At 51.8% G+C, this 25,361-nt stretch overlaps 1 protein-coding gene across 2 annotated transcripts in view; it reads right to left on the bottom strand.

Moving 5' to 3' along the window:
• Positions 1 to 1,313: 1,313 nt before the first annotated feature.
• Positions 1,314 to 25,361, bottom strand: part of P2RY8 (P2Y receptor family member 8) — a 66,760-nt gene continuing 42,712 nt past the window's right edge. For both annotated transcript variants that reach the window (XM_012471701.3, XM_012471702.3), the window contains exon 2: positions 1,314 to 2,500. In XM_012471701.3, the coding sequence (XP_012327124.1) occupies positions 1,383 to 2,468 (1,086 nt within the window). In that variant the 5' untranslated portion in view covers positions 2,469 to 2,500 and the 3' untranslated portion in view covers positions 1,314 to 1,382. The remainder of the gene's footprint in view (positions 2,501 to 25,361) is intronic.

Here is a 25,361-nt window from a genome sequence, read left to right on the forward strand (position 1 = left end):
CACCACTGCACTCCAGCCTGGGTGACAGAGCGAGACTCTGTCTCAAAAATGTTTATATATGTATTTATATTATTATATAAAAATATACACCTAATATCAAAATATATATATATTATGTAATACATGTAATATATAATATATATAAACATATACATAATCTCAAAATATATAATATATGCATATTGTGGGATTATGTATATATTTATATATAATACACATACATCATGTACATATTTATATATATTAGCCGGGCACAGTGGCACACACTGTCCTTTGGATGAAGCAGGAGAATCGCTTGAAACCAGGAGGTGGAGGTCGGATGGAGATCGTGCCACTGCACTTCAGCCTGGCAACAAGAGTGAAACTCCTCTCAAAATAACAAAAAAATACAAAAATTAGCCAGGCATGGTGGCCCACGCTGTCCCTCAGCACTGCCAGGCAGAGCCACCAAAAGCTGCCACCCTCTGCAGCAGAACAAAGCGCCCCTTGCCAGTCTCTGCGCTTTGCTTCCTTCCCTACAGCGAGTGAAGCTTGGAGACCCTTCCCTACCAGGCCTCTGCAGTGCCTGGGTAGAAGGTACCTGCCCTCTCTGAACCTCGGGGACCGGGACCATGGCCTTTCCATGCGCCCTGGCTCTCCAAGCTGCGCTCCGGGTTCCTCAAGCTGCGCCCCCGGCTCTCCAAGCTGCTTCCCCCGGCTCTCCAAGCTGCGTCCCCCGGCTCTCCAAGCTGCGTGCCCCGGCTCTCCAAGCTGCGTCCCCCGGCTCTCCAAGCTGCGTCCCCCGGCTCTGCAAGCTGCGTCCCCCGGCTCTGCAAGCTGCTTCCCCCGGCTCTCCAAGCTGCGTCACCCGGCTCTCCAAGCTGCTTCCCTCGGCTCTCCAAGCTGCTTCCCTCGGCTCTCCAAGCTGCGTCCCCCAGTTCTCCAAGCTGCTTCCCCCGGCTCTCCAAGCTGCGTCACCCGGCTCTCCAAGCTGCTTCCCCCGGCTCTCCAAGGTGCGCCCACGGCTCTCCAAGCTGCGTCCCCCGGTTCTCCAAGCTGCTTCCCCCGGCTCTCCAAGCTGCGTCACCCGGCTCTCCAAGCTGCTTCCCCCGGCTCTCCAAGCTGCTTCCTCCGGCTCTCCAAGCTGCTTCCCCCGGCTCTCCAAGCTGCGTCCCCCCGGCTCTCCAAGCTGCGTCCCCCCGGCTCTCCAAGCTGCGTCCCCCGGCTCTCCAAGCTGCTTCCCCCGGTTCTCCAAGCTGCTTCCCCCGGCTCTCCAAGCTGCTTCCCCCGGCTCTCCAAGCTCCTTCCCCCGGCTCTCCAAGCTGCTTTCCCCGGCTCTCCAAGCTGCGTCCCCCCGGCTCTCCAAGCTGCGACCCCCGGTTCTCCAAGCTGCGCCCCAGGTCTCAGAACTCGCTCTCCTGCCTCTGGAGGCTGGGCCTGGAGGCTCCATCCGGCCCCTCTGGGCGCGCGACGGCCTCGGAGCGCACAGAGGTGGTCCTGGCGGAGAAGAGGCTCTCTGGGCGAGCGTCCAGGGGGTCTGAGGGCACCCAGGCGCATCCCAGGTACTCCCGGAGGCGCAGCTGGAATTCCCGGGACGCGAAGTAATACACGAAGGGGTCCAGGCAGTTGTTGAGGCAGCTGAGACACAGCGTGAGCTTGTAGACGTGGTAGTAGCTCCTGTCATAGAACAGACGCCCCACGATGTGCGCCAGGAGCACGAAGTTGTTGGGGGCGAAGCAGGTGACGAAGGCCAGCAGGACCACCGCGGCCAGGCCCACCGCGCGCCTCCGCTGCCCCAGGCCGTGCGCCTCGTCCGTGCGCAGCAGCTTCAGGATGGTGGCCGTGTAGCAGGCCACGGTGACCAGGAAGGGGATGAGGAACAGCAGGATGAAGATGGTGAAGAGGAACACGGCCCACATGGCCAGGTTGGGGAGCATGGACCACTTGAGGACGTCAAAGCAGGTCACGATGCCCAGGGCGTGCACCGGGTAGGTGAGGTCCGTGCGCGCCAGCGGAGACAGCGCGGCCAGCAGCAGCAACCAGGTCCCGGCGCACGCGGCCACCGCGTAACGGCGGCGCCTCCAGCGCTTGGAGCTCAGCGGGTACAGGACGCCCAGGAAGCGCTCCACGCTGATGAAGGTCATGGTGAGGATGCTGGAGTACATGTTGGCGTAGAAGGCCACGGTGACCACGTTGCACAGCAGCACCCCGAACACCCAGTGGTGCCGGTTGCAGTGGTAGTAGATCTGGAACGGGAGGACCGCGGCCAGCATCAGGTCGGTGACGCTCAGGTTGATCATGAAGATGACGGACGGGGAGCGCGGCCCGATGCGCCGGCACAGCACCCACAGTGAGAACAGGTTCCCCGGGATGCTGACCAGCGCCACCAGTGAGTACACCGCGGGCAGGGCCACCGCGATGGCCGGGTTGCGCAGCATCTCCAGCGTCGCGTTGTCGGGACCCGCGCTGCCGTTCGCGGGGGGCTGCATCCTGGGGGCGGCTCTCCTGTTCCCACCAGGGTCTGCGAGGGAACGGGGTGCGGTCAGGGCTGGGGAGCGCGGACGGGCCTGAGCGCCGAGCCTGGGAGCGAGGGGTGGAAACGCTCTGCAGGCCTCCCTGTCTCTTCCTGACCCCCGCCCTCAGTTTTCTCCTTTCCTTCCTCCCTCCCTCTTCCCTTCTTCCCTCCCTTCCTCTTTTACTTCCTCCCTCCCTTCTCTTCTGCTCCTTCCCTCCCTCCCTCCTTCCCTACTTCCATCTCCTCCCCCTTCCCTCCCTCCCTTCCTTCATTCATTTCTTCCTTCCTCCCTTCCTCCCTCCCTTCACCAGAGCACCCAGAAACACGGCTGCACAGAGACACAGGCCGCTCCAGGACCCCCATCACCGGAGTACCCAGAAACACAGCTGCACAGACACACAGGCCGCTCCAGGACCCCCATCACCAGAGTACCCAGAAACACGGCTGCACAGACACACAGGCCGCTCCTGCACCCCCATCACCGGAGCACCCAGAAACACGGCTGCACAGAGAGACAGGCCGCTCCGGGACCCCCATCACTGGAGTACCCAGAAACACGGCTGCACAGACACACAGGCCGCTCCAGGACCCCCATCACTGGAGCACCCAGAAACACGGCTGCACAGACACACAGGCCGCTCCAGGACTCCCATCAGCGGAGCACCCAGAAACACGGCTGCACAGACACACAGGCCGCTCCGGGACCCCCATCAGCGGAGCACCCAGAAACACGGCTGCACAGACACACAGGCCGCTCCTGGACCCCCATCACCGGAGCACCCAGAAACACGGCTGCACAGACACACAGGCCGCTCCGGGACCCCTGGGAGCACCCAGACCCGGGGCTGGGCTGACGGGAACTCAGTGGTCTGCCACTCCCCAAGGGTGCAGGGACCCAGGGTCAGCACCCACTTAGCCCTTCCTTCACTCCTCGCTTCCACTTGGAAATGCATGGATCGTGCTGCAAGGGATGGCACAGTGGCTTCCCCACGGGGACCGTGAGGATGGCGGGACGTGCAGTACTTACAAAGTCACACAGAGACTGACTCAAAGAAACTTTCTTGGCCGGGCGCGGTGGCTCACGCCTGTAACCCCAGCACTCTGGGAGGCCGAGGCGGGCGGTTAGGTCAGGAGTTCAAAACCAGCCTGACCAACGTGGTGAAACCCCGTCTCTATTAAAAATACAAAAATTAGCCAGGTGCGGTCATGGCACGCGCCTGTAATCCCAGCTACTTGGGAGGCTGAGGCAGGAGAATCGCTTGAACCTGGGAGGCGGAGGTTGCAGTGGTGTGATCTCCGCTCACTGCAACCTCCATCTCTTGTGTTCAAGTGATTCTCCTGCCTCAGCCTCCCGAGTAGCTGAGATGACATGCCGCCGCCACCACACCCAGCTAATTTTTTGTATTTGTATTTTTATTTTTAATTAATTAGTTTTTTTAAGATGGGGTTTCACCATGTTGGCCAGGCTGGTGTCAAACTGTTGACACCAGTTGATCCGTCCGCCTCGGCCTCCCAAACTGCTGTGATGACAGGCATGAGCCACTGTGCCCAGCCCTATTTTTTTTTTTCAGATGAAGTTTCACTCTTGTAGCCCAGGCTGGAGTGCAATGGCGCGACCTCAGCTCACTGCAACCTCCACCTCCCGGGTTCCAGTGAATCTCTTGCCTCAGCCTCCTGAGTAGCTGAGATTAAAAGCACCCATCACCACGCCCGGCTAACTTTGTATTTTTAGTAGAGACGGGTTTCACCACGTTGTCCAGGCTGGTCTCGAACTCCGGACCTCGTGATCCGCCCGCCTCGGCCTCCCAAAGTGCAGGGATGACAGATATGAGCCACCGCGCCTGGCCGAGGCTGAGACTCTGAGAAGACCCAGAACGGGGCTGGAGGCTGCCATGGGCGGATTCAGGTCGTACAAACCTCAGGACCAGACTCACTGGCCCCCCATGGACAGAAACCGCAAAGCAAGCCTGCGCTGGGGGCGGAGGCTTGCTTTGCGGTTTCTGTCCATGAATTCCTCGCACCCCCTCAGCACTAGCCTGGGTGTTAACCCTTTCATCTGAGGGACGTCTCCCCCAAAGCATCTATCAGCAGAAAACACACAATCCAGGTTTCAAGGAGCCAAACCCGCAGCCTCAGAAGCGTCTCTGGCTTTTAGCTCCTGTCATTCCCCGGCTCCGCCCTCCCGCTTCTTCCTGCAGAGGAGACCCGCGCCTTCTCACCAACTGCTTCGCAAAGAACTTCCTCTAACTGCTTTTAAAATGGCCCAGAGTTTCCGTTTCGGGGTGAAGTTCTCTGCACTGCCCAGGTGTGAGGTGCATGGTTTATGCAGGGGTCAGCGCCGCACCCCACGGCCAGCTGCAGGAGGAAAAGGGGACCCTGGCTTCTCGGGGTTCTACTTGGTGCTGCTGTGAAGTGTGTCAGAGAAACACTATTTTTATTTGGAGAATATAAGTGGGGCCTGGTGGCTCACACTGGCAATCGCAGCACTTTGGGAGGCCGAGGCGTGCACATCACAAGGTCAGGAGTTTGAGACCAGCTTGGCCAACATGGTGAAACCCCATCTCTACTAAAAACACAAAAAGTTATCCAGGCACATCTGTAGTCCCAGTCGCATGGGAGACTGAGGCAGGAGAATTGCTTGAACCCGGGAGGCAGAGGTTGCAGTGAGCTGAGATTGCGCCACTGCACTCCAGCCTGGGCGACAGAGTGAGACTCCATCTCAAAAAAATAAAATAAAACAATAAAATGGGGCCAGGCGCGGTGGCTCATGCCTGTAATCCCAGCACTTTGGGAGGCTGAGGCAGGCAGATCACCTGAGGTCTGGAGTTCAAGACTAGCCTGACCAAAATGGTGAAACCCTGTCTCTAAAAAAAAGTAAAAATAAAATAAAATGGACAGAGCTAGAAATAGGAGTGCCCTGGAATTGTTTTTTTGTTTTATGGAGACGGAGTGTTGCTGTATTGCCCAGGCTGGTCTCAAACTCCTGGCATCCAGCAATTCTCCTGAGTAGCTGGGACTACAGGTGAGTGTGAACATAGCCAGGTAATATTTTTATTTTTTGTGGACAGAGGGTTTTGCTATGTTTCACAGGCTGGTCTCAAACTCCTGGCCTCAGGCAGTTCTCTTGAGTAGCTGGGACTACAGGTGCATGCCACCATGCCCAACTCATCTTTTTTGTAGAGATGGGGTTTTGCTATGTTGCCCAGGCTGGTCTCAAACTCGCGGCCTCGAGCAATCCTCCTGCCTCGGCCTCCCAAAGTGCTGGGATTGCAGGCGTCAGGCACCACAGCTGGGCTGGAATTTGCTGCTTAAACTGTCCCAGTGGGCATCTGCGCCCCGTACAGGTTTAAACACCATGTCTGTTGAAACTCTTGCAGCCCCGGCCTCCCCCAGCCCCCCTCCTGTCTGCAGCTGTGTGGTCTGAGGATCCAGCAAACTCCCCGTCTCTCTGCTGCAATCCCAGGTGTGTCCCCCGTGGCCACCCTGCAGCCCCCAGGGAGGACAGCAGACCAGGCCTCCGAGCCGCACGGGTGATTCATCACGAAATTCCCTCTAACCGACGCCGGCTGCTCTGACCTGACAGGCAGCCGCTTGTGGTTTCGGCCTCGCCAGGGCCGGGGTGGCAGGATGGAAATTTTACCAAGTGAGCAGAAAACGGTTGTTCGTGGCGGTGTCTGGGCTGTGGAGGCGGCTCTCCAGAAATATCTGCGTACAGAGTTCTCAGAAGCAACAGACGGGCACAGCTGGGCGCTCAGGGGCTGGCTGCAGGTTGGAGCCCCTCCCCTCCCCTCCCCTTCCCTTCTTCCCTCCCCTCCCTTCCCTTCTTCCCTCCCCTCCCTTTCCTTCTTCCTTTCTTCCCTCCCCTCCCTTCCCCTCCCTTCCCTTCTTCCCTCCCCTCACCTTCCCTTCCCTCCTCTCCCCTTCCCTTCCCTTCCCTCCCCTCCTTTCCCCTCCCCTCCCCTCCGCTCCCCTCCGCTCCCCTCTCCTTCCCTCCCCTCCTTTCCCCTCCGCTCCCCTCTCCTTCCCTCCCCTCCTGCCTCCTCCCCTCCCCTTTCCTTTCCCTTCCTTCTTCCTTTGCTCTCCTCGCTGCAGCCTTTTTAGAGCCCCTTCCCTTCCCTCCTCTCCCCTTCCCTTCCCTCCCCTCCCCTCCCCTTCCTCCCTTCTTCCCTCCCCTCACCTCCCCTCCCCTTCTTCCCTCCCCTCCCTTCCCCTCCCCTTCTTCCCTCCCCTCCCTTCTCTTCTTCCCTTCTTCCCTCCCTTCCCCTTCCCTTCCCTCCCCTCCCCTTCCCTCCCCTCCCCTTTCCTTCCCTTCCTCCCTTCTTCCCTCCCCTCCCCTCCGCTCTCCTCTCCTCTTTCCTTTCCTTAAGAGGGAGTCACTCTGTCACCCAGGCTGGAGTGCAGTGGCACAATCTTGCCTCACTGCAACCTCCGCCTCCTGGGTTTAAAAGATTCTCCTTCCTCAGCCTCCCGAGTAGCTGGGATTACAGGCACGTGCCATCACGCCCAGCTAGTTTTTGTATTTTTAGTAGAGACAGGGTTTCACCATGTTGGCCAGGCTGGTCTCGAACTCCCGACCTCAGGGGATCCGCTGGCCTCGGCCTCCCAAAGTGCTGGGATTACAAGCAAGAGCCACTGCGCCCGGCCGGGTTGCAGCCTTTTTCTTATGCTTTGCATGAAAATGCAAACCCGTCTGGGAAGAACGCATCTAGGAATGTTTCTCATTCTTTTATTTCGTCTTAAAACAGCTTTACCAAGATGTGAGTTACATAGCATAAGCTTTCACTCATTCATACATTTCAGTGGTTTTTAATATATTCACAGATGTGCAAACACCACCATAATGCAGTTCCGGAAGAGCGTTCCTCCCTAAACAGAACTCAGAACCCGGCCGGGCATGAAGGACTCACGCCTGTCATCCCAGCACTTTAGGAGGCCGAGGCGGGTGGATCACGTGAGGTCAGGAGTTCGAGACCAGCCTGACCAACATGGTGAAACACCGTCTCTACTAAACATACAAAAATTAGCCAGATATGGTGGCGCATGCCTGTAATCCCAACTACTGTAGAGGCTGAGGTGGGAGAATCGCTTGAACCCGGGAGGCGGAGGTTGCGGTGAGCTGAGATAGCGCCATTGCACTCCGGCATGGGCAACAAGAGCGAAACTCTGTCTGAAAACAGAATAAAACAAAAACCTCAGAACCACCCAACAAGTGTCAATCGTGTTCCTTCCTGCCCCAGTCCCTCTCAACTTCAAATCTGCATCCTGTCTCTGTGGACTGGCCTTTTCTGGCCATTTTATAAGAATGAAATTCTACCATATGAGGTCTTTTGTGTCAGGCTTCTGTCACTGAGTGTGGGGTCCTCAGAGTTCATTCACTCTGCAGCCTGTGTCAGAGTGTCACTCCTGTTCATGGGTGCATAGTACTCCACTATGTGGAGAAACCATATTCTGTTTATTCATTCCCCTGTGGATTCGCATTTTGGTCGTTTCTGATTTTTTTTATTTTTATTTTTTGAGACAGAGTCTTGCTCTGTTGCCCAGGCTGGAGTGCAATGGCACAATCTTGGCTCACCGCAACCTCTGCCTCCAGGGTTCAAGCAATTTTTCTGCCTCAGCCTCTGAAGTAGCTGGGATTACAGGCATGCGTCGCCACACCCAGCTAATTTTTTTGTAGTTTTAGTAGAGACGGGGTTTCACTCTCTTGGCCAGGCTGGTCTCAAACTCCTGACCTCAGATGATCTGCCTACCTCAGCCTCCCAAAGTGGTGGGATGACAGGCGTGAGCCACTGTAACTGGGCGATTTTTTTTTTTTTTTTTTTTTTTTTTGACGTGGAATCTCCCTCTGTCGCCCAGGCTGGAGTGCAATGGTGCGATCTCGGCTCACTGCAACCTCCATCTCCCGGGTTCAAGCGATTTTCCTGCCTCAGCCTCCCGACTAACTGGGATTACAGGTGTGCACCACCGCGCCTGGCTAATATTTTTGTATTTTTAGTAGCGACGGGGTTTCACCGTGTTGGCCAGGCTGGTCTCGAACTCCTGACCTCAGGTGATCCACCCGCCTCGGCCTCCCAAAGTGCCGGGATTACAGGCATGGGACACAGCGCCTGTCCTGTTTCTGATTTTTGGCTATCGTGAATAAAGGTGCTCTCCCCTAACCCCCAGCCCTGGGAACCCTTTTCTGAAGGGTTCAGATGCTGAGGGCAGTGATCCTACAGTGCGGGTCGAGTGGATCTTGCAGGGTGGGGTGGGGAAAAGACATAAGAATGAATGAGGCAGCTCCTCATTCACCTCAGGGATCGCCTGGTGGTGACGGACCCTTTTTGATAGGTATTTTCTTGTGTCTACAATAACCCCTCTTTCCTGAGTGCCGGGGGCTGCCCCGGGAGCTCACCACACAGGGGAGGTAAGACAGTCCAGCCCCAAGGAGCCACAAGCCAGCCCTGTGCTGTCCTTGACATTTCCTCTCTTTTCTGGGTTTCTGGGGTGTTTGCACCACCCAGTTTGTGGTTCTTTGAAAGGGCAGCATCAGGAGGCCCTGAACCCCAAAGGCAGCAACACGTGAGATGGTGTCAGAGCTGTGCTGCTGGAAGGGAATCAAAACAGATGGTGGTTTTAATGACACACTTTGATTACCAGGAGGAAGTTGTCATGCGCCACACCCTGGCTGAGCTCTCCCTCCTATGACCGTTTCCTACTCAGAAATTCGGTCTGTGTCTGTGTCGGTAGTGAAGTTAAAATGTGGTCATCGCAGAGTAGAGAGAGCCCCTGATAAAACGCACGGGTGTCCTTAGAGAACCGGAAATGTAGGCACAGACACACAGAGAAGGCATGGGAAGATGAAAACAGAGACCAGAGCGCATGGATGGGTGGGTGAATGGGTGGGTGGGTGGATGGATGGATGAATGGGTGGGTGAGTGGATGGATGGGTGAATGGGTGGCTGAGTGGATGAGTGCATGGTGGGTAGATGAATGGGTACATTAATTGATGGATGGATGGATGGATGGATGGATGGGTGGATGGGTGGATGGACATAAGTGTGTGGATGGGTGTGTGGATGAATGGCTAAGTGGATGGATAAGTGTGTGGGTGGGTGGATGGGTGAATGGATGAATCAGTGTTTAAGTGGATGGATGTGTGGGTGGGTGAGTGATGGGTTGATGGGTAGATGAATGGATGGATGTACGGATGGGTGGATGGATGAGTGGATGGATGGATGGATGAGTGGGTAGATGTGTGGGTGGGTAGATGGGCAGATGGATGAACAGATGATGAAGGGATAGATGCTTCTATCCACCATGAAATGCTAATTATTTGCAGAAAATCACTGGAAGCTGGAGCAAAGCCTGGAACAGATTTTCCCTCAGAGCTCTAATGAGAAAACAACCCTACCAATACCTTGATCTCAGACTTCCGGTCTCCAGGATGGGGAAAGAATGCATTTCTGTTGTTAAAGCCCCCACATTAGTGGTAATTATTTATGTCAGCCTTTGCAAACCGACACGCCGAGAAAAGACAGGAAAAGTTTTAACCAACAGCCTCCAAAGAAATTAGCGGAAGTGTCATCATACCCAATAACAGAGAGGGAGAACCTCAAAAGATAAAGCGTGAAAAGGACAAGGTAACAGGATAAGAGAAAGAAACCAGGAACAAGCCAATGGACATCAGAAACTCGATGGGAGAGGAGACTTGAAGATACAAAGACGGCACTGCAAAGCAGTAACAACAAAATGTGTTCATGCACTTCCCCCCTCCTTTTTTCCTTGGTTGACTTACTGTTGAAAAATATCCAACACTTGCAGAGTGGAGCATATAGATTATGACGTGATTTGCCAAAGCCCAGGAGGAATGGATGCAGAGGACTCTATCCACCCATCCATCCACCTACCCATCCACCCACTCATCCATCCATCCACCCACCCATCCACCCACTCATCCATCCACCCACTCATCCATCCACCCACCCATCCACCCACCCATCCACCCACTCATCCATCCATCCACCCACTCATCCACCTACCTATCCACCCACTCATCCATCCATCCACCCATCCATCCACCCATCCATCCATCCACCATTCCATCCACCTACTAATCCATCCATCCACCCACCCACCCATCCATCCACCTACCCATCCACCCACTCATCTATCCATTCACCCATCCATCCACCCACTCATCCATCCACCCACTCATCCATCCACCCATCCATCCACCCACTCATCCATCCACCCATCCATCCACCCACTCATCCATCCACCCACTCATCCATCCATCTACCCACCCATACACCCATCTATCCATCCACCATTCCATCCACCTACTAATCCATCCATCCACCCACCCACCCATCCATCCACCTACCCATCCACCCACTCATCTATCCATCCACCCATCCATCCACCCACTCATCCATCCACCCACTCATCCATCCACCCATCCATCCACCCACTCATCTATCCATCCACCCATCCATCCACCCCCTCATCCATCCACCCACTCATCCATCCATCCACCCACCTATCCACCCACTAATCCATCCATCCACCCACCCATCCACCCACTCATCCACCTACCTATCCACCCACTCATCCATCCATCCACCCATCCATCCACCCACTCATCCATCCACCCACTCATCCATCCATCCACCCACCCATCCACCCATCCATCCATCCACCATTCCATCCACCTACTAATCCATCCATCCACCCACCCATCCACCCACTCATCCATCCATCCTCTCATCCATCCAGCCACCCATCCACCTACTCATCCATCCATCGACTCATCCGTCCACTCATCCACCCATTCATCCATCCAGCCACCCATCCACCCACTCATCCATACAGCCACTCATCCACCCACTCATCCATCCAGGCACCCATCCACCCACTCATCCATCCAGCCACCCATCCACCACTCATCCATACAGCCACTCATCCACCCACTCATCCATCCAGCCACCCATCCACCCACTCATCCATCCAGGCACCCATCCACCCACTCATCCATCCACTCATCCACCCACTCATCCATCCAGGCATCCATCCACCCACTCATCCATCCAGCCACCCATCCACCCACTCATCCATCCACCCACTCATCCATCCAGTCACCCATCCACCCACTCATTTATACAGGCACCCATCCATCCACTCATCCATCCAGGCACCCATCCACCCACTCATGCATCCAGGCACCCATCCACCCACTCATCCATCCAGCCACCCATCCACCCACTCATCCATACCATCACCCATCCACCCACTCATCCATCCAGGCACCCATCCACCCACTCATCCATCCAGGCACCCATCCATCCACTCATCCATCCAGCCACCCATTATCTGTCTATCCATTGGATGGTTTGGAAACATGAATGACGTGGTGGCTCAACCCTGTCATCCCAGCACTTTGGGAAGCTGAGGCGGGTGGAGCACCTGAGGTCAGGAGTTCAAGACCAGCCTGGCCAACATGGGGAAACCCCTTCTCTCCTAAAAATACAAAAATTAGCCGGGTGTGGTGGCGCATGCCTGTAACCCCAGCTACTCAGGAGGCTGAGGCAGGAGAATCGCTTGAACCTGGGAGGCAGAGGTTGCGGTGAGCTGAGATTGCACCAGTGCACTCCAGCCTGGGTGACAGAGAGTCCATAAAAAAAAACAACAAACAGGAGCTTTCAATGAACACACAGAGACCAGGCGTACTTTCCAAAGAGTGTCTCCAAGAGGCTTTTAAGGAGACAAAACACCCAAGAGAGATATTTCTAGAAAGGAGGTCATGTCATAGAAAGGGAGGGTGGTCTCATAATTGTGGGAAGCAGAAAATTTCCTTTTTAAAGTCTTTCTTGTTAAAGAAAAAATCATAACTGTGCTAATAACTCTCTGTGAAGCCCCGTCCTATGTAGCTGTTAGACACACCGTGCTCACAGGCACGTGGTACATTCTACGTCCTTGTACTTTCACCGAGATCTCAGTGCTGGACGTGCTCACAGGCGCGTCCCAGCTCTCCAGGGCTTTCACCTGTGTAGAAAAGTTTTAAGGTGTCAGCCGGTCGGGTTTTAGTTTAGATGGTGAGGTCTGGCTCCAGCCCACGGAGATCAGACACGGCAGGAAGGACAACCCCACACGCGTCAGGGTTAAATGTGCGTGTTTTCCTTTGTTCATTGCACTCTCGTGGCACGATGGAAAGTGAGGGTCCCCTCCCTGCAGCCCTGGAAGTAAAAACTGCGTTGCTGAGAGATCCCCTGCCTCAGTGCTGATTTTTCTTTGCAGTACCGAGCCTCTGTTTCCAACATTTGTGGATGAAGAACGCTTCCCTAAAATGCCTACATGAACCCCTTACTGTCTTGCCCTCACTGACCCCTCACCGCATCATAGACGAGGAACCCGAAAGCTGAGCTAGGACACGTCTCTGGGCTGGGGTGGGGTCAGACGTCAGAGCTATGGCCAGAAGCAACGAGGAAGAGAAGTTCGTGACTCATGTGGAAGCCTTCCGTGCATGATGGACTCCAGGAGCTCGAGACCAGCCCAGCCAACATGGCAGTATGTCTTTAATATAAAAATGACAGGTGCATGTACGTGTGTGTCTGTGTGTGTGTGTGTGCCTGTGTGTCTGTGTCTGTGTGTCTGTGTGTCTCTGTGTGTGTGTCTGTGTCTCTGTGTGTGTCTGTGTCTCTGTGTGTGTCTGTGTGTCTGTGTGTCTCTGTGTGTGTGCCTTTGTATCTGTCTGTGTGTCTGTGTGTGTCTCTGTGTGTGTCTGTGTGTGTCTGTGTGAGTCTGTGTGTGTGTGTCTGTGTGTCTGTGTGTGTCTCTGTGTGTCTCTGTGTGTGTGCCTGTGTGTCTGTGTCTGTGTCTCTGTGTGTGTATGTCTGTGTGTCTCTGTGTCTGTGTGTGTCTCTGTGTGTGTGTCTCTGTGTGTGTGTGTCTGTGTCTCTGTGTGTCTGTGTGTGTCTCTGTGTGTCTGTGCATCTGTGTGTGTCTGCGTGTCTCTGTGTGAGTCTGTGTCTCTGTGTGTCTGTGTCTGTGTGTGTGTGTCTGTGTGTCTGTGTGTCTCTGTGTGTCTGTGTCTGTGTGTGTGTGTGTCTGTGTGTCTGTGTGTGTGTCTGTGTGTCTCTGTGTGTCTGTCTGTGTGTGTGTGTCTGTGTGTCTCTGTGTGTCTGTGTGTGTCTCTGTGTGTCTCTGTGTGTCTGTGTCTGTGTGTGTGTCTGTGTGTGTGTCTGTGTGTCTGTGTGTGTGTCTCTGTGTGTCTGTGTGTGTGTGTCTGTGTGTGTGTCTCTGTGTCTGTGTGTGTGTGTGTCTGTGTGTGTGTCTGTGTGTGTCTGTGTGTGTGTGTGTGTGTGTGTAGACACCGCAGGGAAGCGGAAATTATTACCAACGTATCTTTTGCAGAGAGGCATGCCATAAACTAGAGAGATTGCAGATGGCAGACTGTAGATAAGAGACTGCAGAGAGGTCGGAGGGTGACAGACAGATGCCCGGGGCAGGGAGGAAGTAGGAAGACATTGGAGGTCCTCAGTATGGGAAGCTATCTTTCCTTCCTTCCTTCCTTCCTTCCTTCCTTCTTTCCTTCCTTCCTTCCTTCTTTCCTTCCTTCCTTCCCTTCCTTCCTCTCTTTCTTTCTTCTTTCTTTTTCTTTTTTCTCTTTCTTTCTTCCTTCCCTTCCTTCCTTCCTTTCTCCTTCTCTTTCTTTTCTCTTTCTTTTCTTTCTTTCCTTCCTTCCTTCTCTTTTTCTTTCTCTCTCTCTTTCCCTTTTTTTTTTTAAAAAGATGGGGTTTCACCATGTTGGCCAGGCTGGTCTTGAACTCCTGACCTCAGGTGATCCACCCACTTCGGCCTCCCAAAGTGCTGGGATTACACGCGTGAGCCACCATGCCCGGCCTCTCTATCTTTCTCTTTGTCTATCCTTCTTTCTTTCTCTTTTTCTTTCTCTCTCTTTCCCTCTCTCTTTCTTTCTTTCTTTCCTTCCTTCTTCCCTCCCTCCCTTCCTTTCTTCCATCTTTTTTTCTTTCTTTCTTTTTTTTTGAGAAAGAGTTTCACTCTTGTTGTCCAAGCCGGAAGTGCAGTGACGTGATCTTAGCTCACTGCAACCTCTGCCTCCCAGATTCAAGCAATTCTCCTGTTTCAGCCTCCTGAGTAGCTGGGATCGCAGGTGCCTGCCACCACCACATCGGGCTAATTTTTGATATTTTTAGTAGAGATGGGATTTCACTATGTTGGCCAGGCTGGTCTCGAACTCCTGACTTCAGGCAATCCACCTGCTTCAGCCTCCCAAAGTGCTGGGATTACAGGCGTGAGTCACCACACCTGGCCCACAGGTATCCTTTTATGTGACCATACATAGCAAGGGCTGGGGAAACAGAGAGGCTAGGCGGTGGGCTCAGGGTAGAAAGGCTGTCATGGAACATTCCGGAAGCCTCCCACCCCTGCTGTCTGTTTTCCTGATGGTCCCTCCCCGCTGAACTGCGACTTATCCTAATAAAACCAGGGTTGATACCACCATTTCCAGGCAGGTCCCCAAGTCCCGTCCCCCACAGAAGCAGATGTAACTACTTCTGAGCTTGCAGATGTCACTGAGTTTCAACCTTGGTTGGATTTTCAGACCTTCCAGTTACAGAACACACACACGCTTGTTGTGAGTAAAATAATAAAGAGAAATAGAGAGCTGTGTATTTATGTTTGTCTTCATCACTTTTCCCTCCAGCCCCCGCTCCCCCTTCAGTAGTAACCTCCGGGAGTTCCTTTGCTTCAGACCCTCCATCCAGACACAGGTGAGTCTTATTTTGCATAGGAGGCCACGTGCCCGTCACTACCTGTCTGAATGTGTTCTGGTGTCTCTAACCATATGCCCCACAGTGAGGAGATTTCGATGGATCACCTTCAGCCTGGGCTTACACATACTTCTCTGTAAGCATTTTCATGCATACCTTTGAGAATATTTTCTGGGATCGATTTCCATGAGAAGAACTGCTGATTTGAAGGATGTGCGTAGTTTAAATCGCATACATGTATGAGAAAGGAAGAAAGATCTAAAAATTGATAATCGCCGGGCACGGTGGCTCATGCCTGTAATCCCAGCACTTTGGGAGGCCGAGGCGGGTGGATCACGAGGTCAAGAGATCGAGACCATCCTGGTCAACATGGTGAAACCCCGTCTCTACTAAAAATACAAAAAATTAGCCGGGCATGGTGGCGCGTGCTTGTAATCCCAGCTACTCAGGAGGCTGAGGCAGCAGAATTGCCTGAACCCAGGAGGCGGAGGTTGCGGTGAGCCAATATCACATCATTGCACTCCAGCCTGGGTAACAAGAGCGAAACTCCGTATCAAAAAAAAAAAAAAATTGATAATCTAAGTTTCCACCTTAAGAAACTAGAGAGAGAGAAAAAAAAAGAAAATAAAACAAAAAACAAAAAAAGAAACTAGAAAGAGAACAGCAAACTAAATACAATGGAAGAAAAAATAAATAAATCATAAAAGTTAGGTTGGGGGAGAAATCAATGGATTTGAAAACAGCAAACAACAGAGGACACAAATCAGTGGAATTGAAAACGAGAAGTCAATACAAAAAAAAATCAACAAAACCAAAGGTGTGTTCTTTGAAATAACCATCAGTGAGATTAATAAGCTTCTAAACAAACAGCAATGAATAACAAGAAAAAGGTTGAGAACACAAGTTACTAATACGCCCATGAAAGAGGAGGCCTCACTGCAGACCCCATGGATGTTGAAAAGATCATAAAGAAACATTACACAGAATTCTGGGCCCAGAACATGGATAACCTAGATGAAAAGAGCAAAAAGGCAAAATCTGACAAGTCACACGGAAGAAACAGCCAATCTGAGTGAGCCTACATGTCTTAAAGAGATTGAATCGATAATTTAATAACCTTCCCAGACAAAAGGCCCCAGGCCCCGATGGGTTTACTGATGAATTTTCTCCAACATTTGAGGGAGACATCACACATTGATCCTGTACAATTGCTTCCAGAAGATAGAAACAGAGAGAATACCACCAAACATCCTCCCAATAAATTGCACCAATCTGCACTTTCATCAAATACACAAAAGTGAGACTCATTCTCATATCCTGATTAACAAGGGTGGCAGTTACTTGGCCACCTTTCTCATACGAGGCGTAAGAGCTTTCAAGTCATATTCTCATCACAGCCACAGAGGTTGGCGTGTCTGTTTCCTTCCTTGCTTATTTATTTATCTATTTTTGAGATGGAGTCTCTCTCTGTCTCCCAGAGAGAGTGGCGCGATCTCGGTTCACTGCAACCTCCACCTCCTGGACTCAAGCCAATTCTCCTGCCTCAGCCTCCCAAGTAGCTGGGACTACAGTTGCGAGCCAGTATGCCCAGCTAATTTTTCGTATTATTAGTAGAGACAGGGTTTCACCATGTTGGCCAGGATAATCTCGATCTCCTGACCTTCTGATCTGCGCACCTCGGCCTCCCAAAGTGCTGGTATTACGGGCGTGAGCCACCGCGCCCGGCCATATTTATTTATTTATTGCTGAATCAAGAGTTTTACTCTGTCACCCAGGCTGGAGTGCACTGGCACGATCTTGGCTCACTGAAGCTTGCGCCTCCCGGGTTCAAACGATCCTCCTACCTCAGCCTCCCGCCTAGCTGGGATTACAGGTGTGCACCACCACATGAGCTAATTGTTGCATTTTTAGTAGGAATGTGGTTTCACCATGTTTGCCAGGCTGGTCTGCAACTCCTGACCTGGAGCAATCTGCCTGCCTCAACTTCCCAAGTGCTGGGATTACAGGCATGAGCCACGGTGCCAGGGCGGGTTGTCACGTTTCTGCATTCATTGACCACTGGTGTGCTTTTTGGGAGTTGGCTTTGTTAGACATTGCTGGTTTTTTCTTTTTTCTTTTTTTTAAATTTATTATTACTATTATTATTATTGAGACAGAGTTTCGCTCTGGTTACCCAGGCTGGAGTGCAATGGCGCGATCTCGGCTCACCGCAACCTCCTCCTCCTGGGTTCAGGCAATTCTCCTGCTTCAGCCTCCTAAGCAGCTGGGATTACAGGCACGCGCCAACATGCCCAGCTAATTTTTTGTATTTTTAGTAGAGACGGGGTTTCACCATGTTGGTCAGGCTGGTCTTGAACTCCCGACCTCAGGTGATCCACCTGCCTTGGCCTCCAAAGTGCTTGGATTAGAGGTGTGAGCCATCATGCCCTGCCACAAGGCCTCCCTCAAAAAAAAAAAAAAGGATGAGTTCATGTCCTTTGCAGGGACATGGATGAAGTTGCAAACCATCATTCTCAGCAAACTGACACAAGAACAGAAAACCAAACACCACATGTTCTCACTCATAGGTGGGTGTTGAACAATGAGAACACACGGACACAGGGAGGGGAGCATCACACACTGGGGTCTGTTGGGGGGGAATAGGGGAGGGATAGCAGGGGGTGGGGGGGCTAGTGGAGGGATAGCAGGGGGTGGGAGGCTAGGGGAGGGATAGCAGGGGGTGGGGGGCTAGGGGATGGATAGCAGGGGGTGGGGGGCTAGGGGAGGGATAGCAGGGGGTGGGAGGCTAGGGGAGGGATAGCAGGGGGTGGAGGGCTAGGGGAGGGATAGCAGGGGGTGGGAGGCTAGGGGAGGGATAGCAGGGAGTGGGGGGCTAGGGGAGGGATAGCAGGGAGTGGGGGGCTAGGGGAGGGATAGCAGGGAGTGGGGGGCTAGGGGAGGGATAGCAGGGGGTAGGGGGCTAGGGGAGGGATAGCAGGGGGTGAGGGGATAGGGGAGGGATAGCAGGGGTGGGGGGCTAGGGGAGGGAGAGCATTAGGAGAAATACCTAATGTAGGTGACGGGGGGATGGATGCGGCAAACCACCATGGCACATGTATACCTGTGTATCAATCCTGCCCGTTCTGCACATGGACCCCAGGACTTACAGTAAAATAAAAACTAAAAAAAGCAGAAAGAAAAGAACTATTTTTAAAACAAAGAACCAGTATGCAAAATGTGCAAAAAAAACACCTCTTAGGACTCAATCACTGCAAAACAAACAGCCCCATTTAAAAATGGGCCACCTCACCAAAGATGAGTAGCAGGTGGTAACTTCACCTATGAAAAGTCGCTCCACATCATAGCTCATCAACGAATTGCAAATTAACACCCCCAGACATGCCGCCCGACGCGTCTCAGGATCACTAAGATCAAGAAATACCAACAGACAACGTGCCGGATTTCTCATTCAACGCTGCTCACAAGAAAAGGGTCTGGCCGGGCGCAGCGGCTCACACCTGTAACCCCAGCACTTTGGGAAGTGGAGGCAGGTGGATCACGAGGTCAGGAGTTCGAGACCAGCCTGGCCAACATAGTGAAACCTCATCTCTACTGCAAATACAAAACTTAGCTGGGCGTGGTGGCGCGTGCCTGTCATCCCAGCTACTCGGGAGGCTGAGGCAGGAGAATCGCTTGAACCCGGGAGGCGGACATTGCAGTGAGCCGAGAGCATGCCACTGCAGCCTGGTGACAGAGAGACTCCATCTCAAATAACAAATAAATTAATTAATTAATTAAATAAAAACTGAAAGAAGAGAGTCCCTGCATCCTCTCCCCTTCAGGTCCCTGTGAAGGCTGCAAATCACATTTTCTTTTCTTTCTGAGACACAGTCTCGCTCTGTCACCCAGGCTGGAGTGCAGTGGTGTGATCTCGGCTCACTGCAACCTCCGCCTCCTGGGTTCAAGTGATTCTCCCGCTTCAGCCTCCTGAGTAGCTGGGATGGCAGGCGCCCACCGCCACGCCTCACTAATTTTTGCATTTTTAGTAGAGACGGGGTTTCACCCTGTTGGCCAGGCTGGTCTCGAACTCCTGACCTCAGGTGATGCACCCGCCTCGGTGTCCCAAAGTGCTGGGATGACAGGTGTGAGCCACCGTGCCCGGCCACATAGCCACATTTTCTTTTTTAACTGCAATGGGCTGCGTTTTACGCCTCCCTCCCTCGTGCCCTCAAAGTCCCCCGTCTTTGTGGACCCAGTGACCCCTGTCACTGTGGTAACACCTGCCTCTGAATGAACGCCTTGTGCTACTGACTTCAAAGTCACTCAGCAGCCCCAGTGAACGGGCAGCTGTCAGGCGTGGGGGCTGGAAGAGCCGTCAGCATCTGCCTCAGATCACAGAGCAACAATCCTCCCAGCTGAGCACAGATACGTGCCATGAGCACAGGGCTCTGAGCTCCCTCGCCGTCTGCTCGGTTTCCCTTATTGCATCATCCCACAGAGCACAGTGTCTGCTCAGGGACGTTTGCACGCTGTCGCCCGCGGACACCGTGTGGATTTTGATCTGGGTCCCTTGCTAGGTAGGGGCTGTGTTTCTCTGATCTGTGTGTTTCATTCTCAGAGTTCAGCACGGGGCATCGTCACTGGGCAGAGAGCAGATTGTGAACAATACAAGGAGCCCCCCTTTTTTATTGCACTTTAGGTTCTGGGGTACATGTGCAGATCATGCAGGATGGTTGCATAGGTGTGTACGTGGCAAGGTGGTTTGCTGCCTCCATACCCCCCGTCACCTTTATCGGTCATTTCTCCCCTCATTATCCCTCCCCCTCCCCCACTGTCACTCCCCATGCCCGCAACAGGCCCTAGTGTGTGATGCTCCCCTCCCTGTGTCCATGTGTTCTCACTGTTCAACACCCACCTATGAGTGAGAACATGGAGTGTTTGGTTTTCTGTTCTTGTGTCAGTTTGCTGAGAATGATGGTTTCCAGGTTCATCCATGTCCTTGCAAAGGACATGAACTCATCGTTTTTGATGGCTGCATAGTATTCCATGGTGTGTATGTGCCACATTTTCCTTGTCCAGTCTATCATCAATGGGCATTTGGGTTGGTTCCAGGTCTTTGTTATTGTAAGAAGCCCTTTTTAAAAACAAAATCAATGTGTGTGTGTGTGTGTGTGCGCGCGCGTGTGTATTACAGTTGTTTTCAAATTTCCAAGTACTGCCAGGTGCGGTGTCTCACGCCTGTAATCCCAGCACTTCGGGAGGCCAAGGTGGGTGGAGCACCAGAGGTCAGGAGTTCGAGACCAGCCTGATCAACATGGAGAAACCCCGTCTGTTCCAAAAGCCGGGTGTGGTGGCGCACGCCTGTAATCCCAGCTACTCAGGAGGCTGAGGCAGGAGAATCACTTGAACCCGGGGTTGGAGGTTGTGGTGAGCTGAGATGGCACCACTGCACTCCAGCCTTGCAGACAAAAAGAAAACTCCCTCTCAGAAAACAAAAAAAAAAGGAAGAAGAAAATTAGTCAGGCATGGTGGCAGGCACCATAGTCCCAGCTGCTTGGTAGCTGAGGCAGGAGAATGACTTGAATGCAGGAGGTGGAGGTTACAGTAAGCTGAGATCACGCCTTTGCACTCCAGCCTGGGCGACGACGGAAACTTCGTCTCAAAAACAAGCAAAAACGTTTCCAAGTACACTCCCCTGTACACACCCCTGTGGGTAGGGATGTCTGAACAGCAGGTGGAAAACCAGCCTCGCTCTGTGAGGCAGGAGGTCGCCGTACGTGGAATTAAGCTAATTAACCTGAAACGCAGTTCAGTGAAAAAAACCCGAGGTGGTTGACTGTGTGGGTCCTGGAGTGACGCAAAAGACCAATACAGATGGCACCTATTCTGAAATTCAAGCTCTTCGGCTGTGACTGAGCTGGAGCGTCAGGGGTGTCAGCAGGTTATGGGGCAGAGGTTTCATTTAGCAGATGAGCGCGGAGAGAGAGGTTTCTGGGCTCCCTTTTCTAACTTTCTTTTCTTTCTTTTTTTTTTTCACTCCATACAATCTCAGAAAGTTTTGTTTGTTTGTATTTTTTTTTTTTTTCTGAGACAAAGTGTCACTCTGTCGCCCAGGCTGGAGTGCAGTGGAGTGATCTTGACTCACTGCAATCTCCGCCTCCCGGGTTCAAGCGATTCTCCTGCCTCAGCCTCCGAGTAGCTGGGATTACAGGCGTCCACCGTGCCCAGCTAATTTTTTTTTTTTTTTTTTTTTTTTTGGTATTTTTAGTAAAGACAGGGTTTCACCATGTTGGCCAGGCGGGTCTCGAACTCCTGACCTCATGATCCGCCCACCTCAGACTCCCAAAGTGCTGGGATTACAGGCGTGAGCCACCGCGCCCGGCTGGCTTGACTTCCTAAGAGCGGTTCTCTGTTTAAAGATCGTGACTCAGGGTTAATTTACACTGACTTGTCCTGTGATAGTTTACTTGTGATGAGATGGAGTCTAGTCATCGTGTTTCCAGAAATGTTCTCAGCAAAGCAGAGAATGAGAAGGGACCCTGGAGAAAGCAAGCGGGGTGCCCCTAAAACCCAGAGAGGAGCCCCCTTAAAACCCAAAGTGGACTCTCTTACACTCAAAAAGAGGCTCCCTTAAAACCCGAAGAGGGGCTCCGTACACCCAAACCTGGGCTCCCCCAAACCCAAAGCTGGACTCCCTGAAACCCAAAGCTGGGCTCCCTTCACCATAAAGCTGAGTTCCCCTAAAGCCAAAGCTGAGCTCGGTCAAACCCAGGGAAGATTGATTGATTGATTGATTGAACACAAAGGAGTGATTCTTCCTTGTTCCCTGGACCCAAACCCCCAGTGACCGGAACTCCTGGCTGAGAGAAATGTGGGTGCAGCTTCAACCTCTCCCCTGTTCAAGGTGAAAGGACCCCCAGGCTCCTGTGATGAGGCCTTAGGGAGTTCTCAGGGCAACACAAAAGGGCATTTTAAAGGATTTCAAAGCAGTTCACACCCTAGGTTACCCCTCAGCACAAGAAATTAACATTACAGGCTCATGGTGGGTCATGCCTGTCATCCCAGCACTTTGGGAGGTTGAAGCAGGTTAATCATCTGAGGTCAGGAGTTCGAGACCAGCCTGGCCAACGTGGAGAAACCCCGTCTCTACTATAAATACAAAAATTAGCCAGGCGTGGTGGCAGGTGCCTGTAATCCCAGCTACTCGGGATGCTGAGGCAGAGAACCGCTTGAACCCGGGAGGCAGAGATTGCAGTGAGCCGAGATTGCGCCAGTGCGCTCCAGCCTGTGCGACAGAGCAAAACTCTGTCTAAAAAAAAAAACAGGGTCAGTGGGGACACCTTCCTTAATAAAAAGTAGAAGCCTCCCCGTCCTGTTCAAGTCTTTCATGTTTGCAAATTGACTCCGAAAATTACCAGGTGGTCCCTGAAATAGTTAACTGTGTAACGCACCAACTCCCCTCCTAGGTACAAGCCAGAGAGAAATAAAGACAGGTGGAGAATTTGTTAAGCAAACATCATCTCACGATGCCTTTTTGGGGGGTAGGGGGAGACACCCTCCTGTCTCAGCCTCCCAAAGTGTTGGTAATACACAGGGGAACCAATGCATCCAGCTGTTAATGACGCCTTTTTTCCTCTTTTGAAGACAGACTCCCACTCCGTCGCCCAGGCTGGAGTGCAGCGGTATCCTGGTGGCTCACTGCAACCTTCCCCTCCGGGGTTCAAGCAATTCTCCCATCCCAGCCTCCAGAGTAGCTGACACTACAGCCACCACGCCCAGCTCATTTGTTGTATTTTAATAAAGATGGGCGTTTTACCAAGTTGCCCAGGCTGATCTCGAACTCCTGAGGTCAGGCAATCCACGTGCCTTGGCCTTCTAAAAACCTAGGATTACAGGCGTGAGCCACCTTGCCCGGTGCCTTGAAGATATCTTAGTGTAATTTACGGCCCAGTCTGTCATATTTAATTAAATATTATCTTCTTAACATTTTATTTACTTTTGTTTCTCTTTTATATTGTAATTAAGGCTATATAGACATATCAATTTAATAATATTTAAATATACATAATTACATACAATGATATAAAAATTATGTATATTACATATATTATTTATGTACAATAATTTATATGCAAATTATTATATAATTAATTAAATATATTATAGAGTATGTATATTTAATAATTATATACAATACATACAATATGCAGTATATAATAAGCTCTGTGTGGCCAGGGTGGGGATGCAGAGGAGGAAATTCAAACAATGCTGAACCTGAGAACCTGGAAGCCTTTCTCTGCGCCTCCCAATGCTGGACCTGAGAACCTGGAAGCCTTTCTCTGCGCCTCCCAATGCTGGACCAGAGAAAGTGGAAGCCTTTCTCTGGACCTGAGAACCTGGAAGCCTTTCTCTGGACCTGACAACCTGGAAGCCTTTCTCTGCACCTCCCAGTGCTGGACCTGAGAACCTGGAAGCCTTTCTCTGCGCCTCCCAATGCTGGACCAGAGAGCGTGGAAGCCTTTCTCTGGACCTGAGAACCTGGAAGCCTTTCTCTGGACCTGACAACCTGGAAGCCTTTCTCTGCACCTCCCAGTGCTGGACCTGAGAACCTGGAAGCCTTTCTCTGGACCTGAGAACCTGGAAGCCTTTCTCTGGACCTGAGAACCTGGAAGCGTTTCTCTGCGCCTCCCAATGCTGGACCTGAGAACCTGGAAGCCTTTCTCTGCACCTCCCAGTGCTGGACCAGAGAGTGTGGAAGCCTTTCTCTGGACCTGAGAACCTGGAAGCGTTTCTCTGCGCCTCCCAATGCTGGACCTGAGAACCTGGAAGCCTTTCTCTGCGCCTCCCAATGCTGGACCAGAGAGCGTGGAAGCCTTTCTCTGGACCTGAGAACCTGGAAGCCTTTCTCTGGACCTGACAACCTGGAAGCCTTTCTCTGCACCTCCCAGTGCTGGACCTGAGAACCTGGAAGCCTTTCTCTGGACCTGAGAACCTGGAAGCCTTTCTCTGGACCTGAGAACCTGGAAGCGTTTCTCTGCGCCTCCCAATGCTGGACCTGAGAACCTGGAAGCCTTTCTCTGCGCCTCCCAATGCTGGACCAGAGAGCGTGGAAGCCTTTCTCTGGACCTGAGAACCTGGAAGCCTTTCTCTGCGTCTCCCAGTGCTGGACCTGAGAACCTGGAAGCCTTTCTCTGGACCTGAGAACCTGGAAGCCTTTCTCTGCACCTCCCAATGCTGGACCTGACAACCTAGAAAGGCTTCCAAGTTCTCAAGTCCAGCATTGTTTGAATTTCCTCCTCCCCAACCCCACACTGGCCACACAGAGCTTAATATATACATGGTATATATAATAATTTATATATAATATAAATTATACAAATTATTAGTGTATATTATGTATGTTACTTATATATTATATTATTTATACAGTAATAATTTATAGACAAATTATTATATAATAAACAGTATGTATATTTAATAATTATGTATAATATATTGTATAGTATTATTTATGCTATGTATGATAATTTATGTATATTATATGTAACATTGAACATAGCATTACGAAATTATATACAATATATTTTATAGATCATGTTCTGTGTATATACAATGTATATATAATTTATATGTATAATACATTATTTCTGCAAACTACAAAATTATATACAATATATTTTATAGATCATGTTGTTATTACAAAATTTTATACAATATATTTTATAGATCATGTTCTGTGTATATACAATATATATATAATTTATATGTATAATACATTATTTCTGCATATTACAAAATTATATACATTTTATAGATCATGTTCTATGTATATACAATGTATATATAATTTATATGTATAATACATTATTTCCGCATATCATTTTGGAAAGTGAGGGGATCATTACAAAATATCTCATGTAAGAATGGGTGAGGCCAGGCGCATTGGCTCACACCTGCAATACCAGTACTTTGGGAGGCCGAGGCAGGTGGATCACCTGAGGCCAGGAGTTCGAGACCAGCATGGCCAACATGGTGAAACCCTGTCTCTACTAGAAATCCAAAAATTAGCCGGGCTTGGTGGTGGGTGCCTGTCATCCCAGCTACTTGGGAGGCTGGGGCAG

The sequence above is a fragment of the Aotus nancymaae genome, unplaced genomic scaffold, assembly GCF_030222135.1.
Source record: "Aotus nancymaae isolate 86718 unplaced genomic scaffold, 86718_ANA_hifiasm-v0.15.2.pri h1tg000111l, whole genome shotgun sequence".
NCBI classification, from domain to species: Eukaryota; Metazoa; Chordata; class Mammalia; order Primates; family Aotidae; genus Aotus; species Aotus nancymaae.